Source organism: Amborella trichopoda, chromosome 6 (genome assembly GCF_054954075.1).
Source record: "Amborella trichopoda isolate Santa Cruz 75 chromosome 6, AtrichopodaSantaCruz75HAP2 v2.0, whole genome shotgun sequence".
NCBI classification, from domain to species: domain Eukaryota; kingdom Viridiplantae; phylum Streptophyta; class Magnoliopsida; order Amborellales; family Amborellaceae; genus Amborella; species Amborella trichopoda.
In genome coordinates, this window is record NC_142341.1 from 52,381,648 (window position 1) to 52,393,229 (window position 11,582).

The following is an 11,582-nucleotide window of genomic DNA, read 5'->3' on the forward strand; positions in this document are numbered from 1 at the left end:
GTTGATAGCCCATTTATGAAATACATGGCTCAAATCTCTCACTCCACAAGTCACGCACAATATTTTGATTAGATTTAATTTATTTAATTTATATTGATGGAAAAATAGTTTAAGAAAGGGGGATAATGGTTGACGTACCTTCTATAATATTAATGGCCTATATATAGAATGGATGACTCAAATCTCTCACCCCACAAGTTACCCAAGATCAATGATTCAAAACATATACCCAAAAATCTTTATACCTTATCTCTTGTACCTATTTCTCATATTTCTATCTCATATCCCACAAAGGGGCACTCCCCACTTAGAATTTCTCTTTTTCTTAAGAAAAACTTCTCTCTATCATGAAAGCCAAAGGGGGCACACACCACTCTCTCATTTTTGATTTTTCCCTCACACATTGTGAAAGAACCTAAGGGTTTAGGTTATAGAGTTATTCTCTCTCTTATTTTTCAACTATGGATTTATGGCTAAGGGTTTTAGAGTTTAGTAAAAAGATAACCCATCTCTCTCAAACTAGGTTACTATGAGAATTCACCTAGGGTTTGAATTTGTGATCAAAGGGATTCATGTTCTATTAGTGTGGCTTGTGACTTGACCTAAACTTACTTTTCCAATCATTGATCCCGCGCCATCGGATGGTGGTGACTTGGTATGGGGTGTGATAAGCCAAGTTGAGGTAATCTCCTACACTCTTTTTTTTGTTTCTTGCAATCATATTTTTTATTCTCAAGCATAATGCATAGTTGTTTAAATGACATCAAGTTGTTAAGATCTTGGTTTTATTGTTATGTTGATTTTATTTTGGAATTTATCTTATTGTAATAAAGATCACCTGTAAGTTATCTTTTGCCAAAGAAAAGGGGTGAAGAAAAATAAAATAAAATAAAATATTTAAATATATATATATATATATATATATATATATATATATATATGTTCCCCGGTAAAAGATCGCATAGGTCGTTCTTTCATATATCTATCGACAAATATAAACATTGATAGTAAATCGATTTTGCTCCAAAAAGTCGGAGGCAAAAAATCAAGTAAAAAATACAAATAGTAAAAAATTAAGTAATTTAAGTAATCGTGAATATTTGGGATTTGGCTCAAAAAGATGGAGTGAAAATATTAGATATATAAAGGTAACTTAATATAAGAGTATGACTTGCGGTTTTTGTATGTATATATTAAAGCTATTGAACTATCATTTTATGTCCATACGTAATATCGTGAGAGTTATACTTAACAAAGTTTTGTTTAAACTTTCAATGGATACAATAATAATGCTTATTTTGATGTCACGATACAAAACATATGATAGATTTTTTGGAAATGTATAATAAAACAATGATAACAATACTAAATGCAAAACTACATTAGCAAACAATGAAAGCAGTGACCCAAAGTATGAGATTATTGTGTGAAGAAGAAAAAAAAAAGATCCTCAATAAAGGATTGCTATTAACTAAAAACACAAAAATGTAAAATAGCGGTCTACCCAAATAGCTATGTACTATACAGTGTTCACAAAATCAAACCGGAAGGGTTAATTGGATATGGGCTCAGAAGTGATTTAACTGGTCTAACTGGTAAACTGGCCGATCCAACCGCTCTAATCGGGTAAGTCCCGAACGATCAAAAAAGTGTTGAAAAAAATAAAAAAGGTATAAAAAAACAAATCTAATAAAATATGAAAAGCATATAAAGAATGTGATTAAAACAAAACACACTCAAATGAAGTTGAAAATTATTGAAAAAAGTGGATTTTAATAAATCGATTTGTTCCCAGGGGTATTTTTAAAATTTTCTGAAAAAGATGGGAAAATATAAAAGTGAGTATCAATGGCCACAATTTGTTTTAATCTTTACATAATGTAAGTAATATTAAAATAATGTTAAAAAATTGACTTTACCAAATCTTTTTTTAAAAGAAAATAAAAAAAAAATAAGTTATATACAAATAGACCATTCTTTTTGTAAATACGTAGTAAATGACATATTGGTTAATAGATCTAATAGGCAACTAAATATTATATGATGCATTGGTTAGTGGGTTTAATAACAAATTATTTCTTTACAAGAACTTTCAAGTTCGATTTATGTGGGCAAGTAAATCTTTTGAACTTCTTACCAATGTAATGAATTCTTAGAATTGTTAAAATTACGAATTCTTTCTTTACAAGAACTTTGAAGTTCCATTCATGTGGGCAAGTAAATTTTTTTGAACTTACCAATGTAATGAATTCTTGTAATTGTTAAAAAGAACTGCTAAACTGAACCACACTAATGTTTAAAAACAAGTAAATTTTTTGAACTTCATGTAATGAATACTTAGAATTGTTAAAAAAATTGTTAAAATGAACCACAACAATGTTTTAAAAAAATAAATTTTCAGAATTGTTAAAAAAAAAAAAAGTTAAAAAATGAATTCTTAGAATTGTTAAAAAAAAAATTGTTATAATGAGCCGTTCCAATGTTTAAAAAAAAAACCCGCTGATGGTGGGATTCGAACCATGGTTCGTATAAAATACAATCGCCAATGATAAACAATATGTCATTCTAAAATATTTGATATAAATATAAAGTATTATTCTATTTAAAATTTAAGAAATCAGTTGATCACCAAAACCGTCCAAAATCGGAACCGGCCAGTGGCTGGCTGGTTCCGATCTAACCGGGCGGTTAGCGGTTAGATCGGCCAGTTTGCAAACACTGGTTCTATACACTAGTAAAATAAAAAGAAAAATTGAAAAGGTGAACTTAATCAAATTTATATATTCATAAAAAAGCAACATAATATTTAAATAAATTCAAATATTTGAAGCTCGCGTTGAATTACTAGCTACTTAAGTATTAATTGTCTCTAAATCTCTTTCTTACTCTTTATAATGAAGCTTTGGTTTTTGGAGAGAAAAAAGGGATTTTTATGGGGTTACTCTTCCTTTAACTCTAACTATTATTCTAAGATATATGGTTGTTTTGATGTATTATATTTTGAAGATGGAAAAAGTTTATATAAAGTTGAGAATTAAGGTGTGCCTCTAAAATCCTGTGAAAAAACTATTTTGATGCTGGGAAAACATCTAATTGATCATGTCGACATTGAGATGTAGAGATATCAGAGAAAAACGAGATTTCAAGTCTTAAAAACAGTACATATTGCAACACATTATTTAGACCGTCTATTTTCAATATTTTCATCTGTTTATAGATCTGCATGATTTGAAGTTCAACTTTTGAATTATGTTTAGAATTTAAAAATCTTATAATTAAAGATAAAAATAGATTCTCACACCATCCTAAGAACTTTCAGCACGAAAATTATATCTCGTGACAGAGTTTGATTTGTTAAAGTTACAACCTTATGCATGCCACACCCTTTTAAAAAAAATATTGTTTTAATGGAGACTTGCAAACAATGGTCAAGACATAATCTAAGCTTTCTATTTTCATTGTCAAAATTAAATATAATATTGTTGTATATGGCTCTCCATATACAAATTATTTGTAATTAAAAATTTATAATTGTTTGATCTCTAATCAAATAGTTGAGAGTGTCCCCAATGATGTCGTTAGTGCTAAATGCTCTCACTCATATTTAATACATCACATTATTGTCGATCAATCCCAACCATCTAACCACCACCATATAGTTATTCTTCCCCATAATAATATAATGTATCTATATGAAGATTCATAAAAAAAAACTCTTCCTCTATATTACATTTATAAAAGTACGAAAAATACGAAACAAATGCATAATCAACCTTTGTCAGTTTTGAAATTTTAAAATTTCATAATTAAGAGTAAAACTAAAATTTTAAGTCATCGTAAAGGTTTTTGATACCGAAACTACATCTCCAAACACATTTGAAAGCACCTGTTACTATTAATAATTCCTTATCCAAACCTCACCCTTACACAATAGACAAGAAGAGAGGGCAAACAAACCTGATCTTTGACGCCCCAGTACGGCCCATTTATTTCTCTCATAGGACATTCATCCTGAGCCCATCACCCGCTCATTGGCCCACATACCAGGCCCAAAAGGCCTTATTTCCTGCTCTGCAAAGTGACCAATATACCCGCTATCCAGAGGACCTTTTTGTCATCCCCTTTGCTAAGAGACAAGACAAAAGGTGCAATAAAAAAATCCCCTTGCCATATGTCTGGCCATTAGATCATCTTCATTATTTAAATTCAAAACTTGGAAGTAATACATTGGGATTGCCGGCTATCAATTAACAATTCTCAACATCTTCCAACTCTTCTGCACATTAACAATCAGTCTTCCAACTCTTCATTTCCATTTCTCGCATAGATTAAAGAATGCCTTTTAACTCATTTTCTATTTCTTGACTTCATTTTCTTTTAAGCTTGAAAGAACCCCAAGAACCCATCTTCCATTTAGTTGCCTCCATTTCTTCTTTGCTCGAGACAACCCCAAGAACCCATCTTCTATATCTTCACCTCCATTTCTTGTTAGCTTGATGAAATCCCTTCAAAGTCTAAACCATCCTTTTCTTATAGCTAGTGCACCCAGCAAACTACAGCTCAAAAGCAAAAAGGCAACGGCTAGCATGAAAGTCGTTGCGCGTTAGCGCATCAGTTTTCTTGTGGAATCTTTCTATTCCATAACTTGGAAAATCCCCAAGAACAGATCTTCTATTTCTTTGCCTCCATTTCTTCTTGGCTTAATGACCCATATTTTATTTCTTCACCTCCATGTGTTTTTAACTTTAGAGAAGCCCATCTTCTACTTCTTCAGCTATATTCTCCTATATCTTGAAAAAACCCTTAGACCCATCTTCTATTTCATTGCCTCTATTTTTTGCTTAGCTTGAAAATTTCCTTTAATCCATCTTCTATTTTCTTCACCTCCATTTTTTTGGCCCGAGAAAAACCACTTTGACCCATCTACTTTTCACCTCAATTTATACATTAGCTTGAAAGGGGTCTTTTGGATCACCTTGATCTCACAAGAAAACATGAATTCCGGTCGCTGGAGAATTTTCGGGCCAGCGGAAACCAGCCGAAAAGACAAAGATGATGACTTGCTCCTATTTAGAGAGATGAAGAATAGGGACAAGGAGAAGGTTGCCAGCCTTCTCCAACCCGTAGTCTCGGGGGAGTTTGAACCTGACTATGGTAAGTCTCTTTAGCCATTGTCCAGTTTCACCATGCAGTCGTTTAAACTATGCCTTCTTTCTAAATATTTGCTGCTCCTGCGAGCATATTCTGTCTATTTGCTCCCTCGGGTAAAACAAAAGGTAGAAGCATTTTTAGGCCCTCCAATTCCAAGGATGTAACCTCTTGAACTTAGCAACCAACCTAGGGAAAAAAATAAAAAAACACGCCTGAAGAATCAATGTCCCAAGCGGATAGTTCAAGTTTTGGAGAGCAAGATCTTTTTAAGTGTTGAAGAACACAAAATCCATTTTTTTTTTTATTAAATAATCATCTTATGCTTAAGTGGAACCCAAATTCAGATTAAGAAAATAAATCCTCCGAGTGGCTCTTTTGCCCAATGCAGTTATACACAGTATGCTCTTGCAGGAGCATGCTACATATTCTCATGTTTTTTTTCCCCATTAAGTTTGAATTTCTCACTAGTTTGGATCGGAGTTCTGTTGAATTTCAACATGTTTCTTTGTGCTTAGTTTACTATTATGATCGGCTCTGATTGAATTGAGACATCGATCAATGGTGAAGATGTGCGTGGTGCATATAACCTCCATGCACCAAGTGAACATGATCATTTTCATTCTCTTTATTTGGCATTTACGCTGTCTCTTGGGCAAAAGAGCTATTTAGGATAATTTTTTTAATCTAAAATTTTGTGGTCCAATTTAAGATTGCGACATGATTTTTTTTTTTTTCATAAAAAAATTGCATACGAGTTCTGAAGCACTTAGATCTATGGCCAAAATTGGAAGATCACCGTTCAATTGTAAGACTGTAAATTTCATTGTTTTCTTGTTTGGAGGTTGGGAGGCTACATCCCCAATCTAATCAAATTTACTCTGACATATAAACTTTTGCCATTTAAGATACATAAGTATATGTATAATTTTCATTTGTCATCATGGGCATCATGTTATGATAGAGATTTTGGATTTGAACCTCTAGCAAACTATCTAATCAAATAAAATTTATGTGAATATTTCTTATAATAAGTGGCATTTAAAAAATGTCTCCCATATTTTACATTTTTTTGTGTTTTTTACTTTTATTTTTCAAAGTAACCCCTTATTTGGAATTATTATTTCTAAACCGCTCATTATAAGAAATCAAAGCGGTATAAATTATTAGTTCTGAACCGTTTGTTGTAAGGAATCAAAAAGGGTCGAAAACCATTTGCTCATTATAAAGAATCAAAGCGTTCTAAATTAATAATTAAGTTATCTAGAACTATTAGTTACAAACTGCTTTGAATTTTTACACGGATGCAAAGATAGATCAAAGCGGTCCGGAGCTATTAGTTCCAAACTAGCTAGTAGAATTCTGGTGAGCACTCTAAAACTAATAGCTCTAAATAGGGTATTTTAAATAAGATAAAAAACCATGAAAAATAGTATATAAGTGTAAAATATAAAACATGGGTGACATTTTTAAATACTGTCAATTATAAAGGATCTTAATGTAGGTTTCTCCAAAGCAAATGCAGGCTCAATCTGGGCTATAAGAAATGGAAATGTATATATCAGAGAGATCAACTTTGGTATACAAAGGCCACGTCACAATCATCCCATCCATTGGATGCAAAATTGCCGCAAGCGCGTGTCATCCATGGGAGTGGGGTTAGGGCATCGGTGGTTAGGGGGTAGATGCGTCAACATAATATCCCACCCTCCATTCCTATTGTTAACAAAAAAGAAAAAAGAAAAAAAAGGTGTCATTCACATAAAGTTCACAAAAAGTTAGTCAAAAGTAAACATCGGAGCCACCCAATTTCAAATTTGACAGCTTCGAGTGACTGAGACTCTATCTGAAAGATAAACGGCTTCATTATATACTCTCTCATATAAAAAACACCCACCTCATGCACAGTACAATGTTTATCATCCATAGTGGTACATGATTCAACCAAGCTTGATTATTCAAAAACGTTTCATCATTTACGCGGTCAAAAATCTAATTAATTTTCACTAGTTCTTTTTGACATTTTAAATTTGAAGTTAATATTCAACAATGAAAACATAAAATAATTTGACATTTCATCGATTAAATTTTCAATGTTTGCGTATTTGCGCAGCAAATGGAACCCCTCCGATTTTTCGAATTCCCTCCGGCAAGAAAGGAACAGGAAGTGAGTTTTGGGCATTAGATGGAAATAAAAACGACTATAATTGGTAATTTCATGAACATAATTTTTTGATTTTTTTTTTTTTCATTTGCTGTAGTCATTGAATCATAATTCTATTTTTTGAATTGTTTTTGTTATCAATTTTTTTAGGCTTAAGACACCACCAGGAACTCCTCTGTTCCCATCATTAGAAATGGAGGCAAACAATCCAGCATTGGTTATTCAAAGAGAAATTCCAATCTTGAAAGCTCCCCTTACTATCAAAACATCAAGGGTAATGTGTACTTTTTCCTAATAAATAAATTTTTTTTTTTTTGGTGGTCTTTCATTTATATTTTGTTTTTTTTTTGTGTATGTGCGCACGCGCTCATATGCGTGTATTTAATCACCCTATAACTAATTAGACCTTAAACTATGTTATTATCAGTTTGCAGACCAGAAGAAATCGACCATTGGGGCAACTAAAACTAATCCTAATCCCAAACCCGCCTCAACATCGCAAAGATCCCCAAAATCGGGTTGTGTGTCAACTAGTTCATCTAGGTCCGGCAGTCCGAGTGCTAGACGGATTGCGACGAACTCCAAAGCTACAAAGGTTGTTTCTAATGCTCATGCAAAAACCTACGTCACTGAAACTAAGTCGAGACCTAGAGCTTCAGAGGGGACTGCATCAATTACATCTGTAAATCAGATTTGCTCTGATGTTGATGCTAGAGTTATATCCCCTCTGAGAAACATTGGCTTTAATACCATTGCAAAACGTTCTTTAAATGGAATGAATTTCTCTGATTCAAATGAACAGCACAATGTAGGAACAATTGGAAGTAGACACAACCCTGAAAGATCCCCTAAACCTGTCGAATCCAAGCCCACAAGGGGCTTGTCACCATTTGGAAGATCAATGGCAGCCATTGCAAAGATTGAGGGATTCTCAAATGAAACTCCCTCAAACTTGAGGACGACCATCCCGAACCACCCACCCTCGAATTCGAGAGGCAGACCAGGAGCCTTGAGCTCCGAATACCGTCACGGACCCTTGGACGAAACTCCTTCTAACCTCAGGTCTTCCATTCCAAACCGTTCTACCTCCGCTTCGAGAGGAAGAACGGAGATTTCTAACATGGAAAAGCCAAACAAATTCTCAGATGAAACATCTTTGAAACCGAAGATGACTTCCTTGCCAAACCAGACAAACAAATTCTCAGATGAAACATCTTTGAAACCGAAGATGACTTCCTTGCCAAACCGTCCTGCATCGACCACGAGAGGAAGATCGGGCTCGACAAAGCCCATGGAAGAAACCGGGAAGATGAGAAGGCAATCATGCTCTCCGAGCACGACACGGGGAAGAAGGCCTGAGAATGAAAGAATCTGCGATCAGAACCCGTTGGCTAAAGTGAAGACGTCAAATTTCTCTGGGGTCCCTGGTGTTCTTGGTAGTAAAATGGTTGAAAGAGTGATGAATGCAAGGAGAACTGGTAATGGAGGGAATGAATCTCAACTCAAAATTCAAACCTCAATGGATGGCTCAGGATTTGGGAGGACGATGTCTCGAACTTCATTAAATATGGCCCTCAAACACATGGTAAGTTCTTCCCATGATCAATAAAAAGTATAAGTTATTATACAATATTTTTTGCAAAAACCAAGTTTATATCTTACTTAGTTGTCAATATTGTTATTATTGTTGTTGTTATCATTTTATTATTATTATTATTATATTTGGTGCTATTGTTATTGTTGTTGTTATAGAAAAATCTATGTTATTTTTTGAAATTTTATATATAAAATATAGAGTGATTATGTACAGGCCCTAAAATTTTAGGTAAAATACGAAATGTTCCACTTATTGACAGAAATTACAAAAAAGATCGGTCAACCCAATTTTTTATCTTTTCCAAAATTACCACTCAGTTAACCGGAATTTTGATTATTTTTTTAGTGTTTTTAATTTTTCATTAGTAATGCAATGCCTTAAAGCTTGGGGCAGTGCCCTACTAATGAAAAAACTACAAAAAAATAAAAAAAAGAATCAAATTTGGATTGATTGAGGGGCAATTATGAAAAAATTAAAAAGGAAGGTTGACTGGCTTTCTTTGCAATTTATATCTATAAATGAAGCATTTTGTATTTTACCTTAACTTTTCTTTTCTATATATTGGATTAAGGGGTTTGTTCATACTTTTTATCATTACAAACTTATAGAAAACATAAAGAAAATAAGTTACAATAAAATTGACCAAAATACCACAACATGATTCATGGGTGTTTTGGTAATTTTCTTCAAAATATTTTTTTTGCATTTTTTACCGGTGTGATCTAATGTGCCAAATTTGATCTGAATTTGATATGTAGATTAGGGGAAAAGTTTATATAGAGCCGAGGCTCTAAACAATCAAATTAGAGCCTACCTCAAAAATTTCACTAGAATAGATTGTTTTGAAGCCCAAATATCCTCAAATTGATCATCTCAACATCAAGATGTATGGACATGAGAAAAAAATAGATTTCAAGTTTTGGAAATAGCGTATTTTGTAATGCATTTTTGAACTATCAATTTTCAAGATTTTTATAGATTTGTCAATCTACATTATTTTTTAAACTTTAAACTTTATAAATAAATTTGTCGATCTCCAAAGTACCCTTGGGCACAAATTGATTTTTCAAAATCCATTTTTTCAATACTTTCTTCTAATCTCATTAAGATGTATTTTGTTTAATTATACTTTACACACACCTTTCACATTTTTTTGGTATTTTTTGAGATTTGTTTTTAAATTTTAAACCCTTTTGAGCCTAGCCAAGACCTGCCTAACCTGGACTCAGTCTGGGTTACTCAGACTGGCCCATGGCCAGGTTCCGTTCCTGGTTCGTTCTTTCCTACACTGGTTACTTCTGGTTTTCTCAACTTCAATTGCACCACTTTCTTATACTACTACTATGACTGCTAATACTTTTTCTCAACTTCAATTGTACCACCACCGCTACCGCGACCACCTGTTTTTCTCAATTTTATTGAATTTTTTTTGGTAAACTCCATCGCACTTATCTCATCAAACTATTGTTCCCTATAACTTTAATTCAATTTTCATTTTTTGTGTTCTTTATGTTTTCAATTTACATTTATTGCGGTACATGTACTACTAGAGTAATTTATGTACGGACACCAAATAAATAAATAAAATGGGTTAATTTTTGCCAAAAATTACAATAAAGGTCATTTATTGTAGAGTTTTTTAATTTTTCCTATAATGCCCCTCGGTCCGTGGATGCTATCTCGAGACCCTTTTTAAATTTTTTTTTAGTTTTTTTCGATGGTCTAGGCCGCGTCCTATGTTGTAAGACAGTTGGCGACCATTATGAGGCCCCCATCCTTGGACCACCCAAATTGTGGTGTTACACTACATATAGCGGTCTGAGGTCCCCATCCTCATATCACCCATACTGTGGCATTCAACCACTTTTTAAGTTGTCCAAAGATGGAGACTTCGGACCACCTGTAATGTGGTGTAATACAACAATCTAAGCACTCTAAGGATGGAGACCCCGAATTGCTTGTAATGTGTTGTAATACTATAATCTGGGCAGGGTTCGTCATCCCCACTGAATTACCCAAAAAAAATATGATAATATGGACAGTCTGAGGATGGGGTCTAGGACTGCCTGTAATGTATTGTAACACCACAATCTGGGTGATCTAAGGACCCCAATTGCCTTGAAACATAGGACACGGCCCAGACAATCGAAAAACACTAAAAAAAAAAAAAAAAAAGACCTACACCGAGAGGCATTATGAAAAAAATTAAAAAACTCTACAGTTGACACATTTCTCATAATGTTTTCCCAAAATTGACCCATATTGTATTTCATTTATTTATTTACTTTGTGTCCATACGTCATTTGTTCTTAAATCTATCAAAATTCTTCACAAAGTCTCTCTCTCTCAAACTTTGGTTATTGTTTTATAGGAGATAGGAAGAAACCCAGCAGGCGAAAATCGCCACTACAATGTTAGGGTATCGAAGAGCTCAGCAACAAGCAGTGTCTCAAGCTTAGAGTCGAGTCCGAGGAACGATTTCGAGTCCGAAACTGGCAAATTTTCAAGAAAGGTTGAACCAAGAAGAGATCCCTTCAAGAGAGAAAATAGGGGAAAATTTGGGAAGATTTAAAAAGCTTCCTAATTTACATTGTTCTTATTTGAAGTTGATCTCATCTCACTTGAAAATGTGATTTTGTGAAATTGCAAGAGCATGGTATGATTTGAATTTGA

The 11,582-nt window shown here is 33.4% G+C and overlaps 1 protein-coding gene across 2 annotated transcripts; it reads left to right on the forward strand.

Moving 5' to 3' along the window:
* The first annotated feature begins 4,282 nt into the window (after positions 1-4,282).
* LOC18448609 (uncharacterized) lies at positions 4,283-11,582 on the forward strand. Of its 2 annotated transcripts, XM_088869299.1 has the most exons (6): positions 4,283-5,154; positions 7,262-7,358; positions 7,463-7,586; positions 7,740-7,907; positions 8,115-8,897; positions 11,281-11,582. In XM_088869299.1, the coding sequence occupies exons 1-6, from the start codon at positions 4,995-4,997 to the stop codon at positions 11,479-11,481; spliced, it is 1,533 nt and encodes a 510-aa protein (XP_088725425.1). In that variant the 5' UTR covers positions 4,283-4,994; the 3' UTR covers positions 11,482-11,582. The 2 variants fall into 2 exon arrangements, with proteins under 2 accessions (XP_088725425.1, XP_011628769.2); XM_011630467.2 differs by having other exon boundaries at positions 7,740-8,897.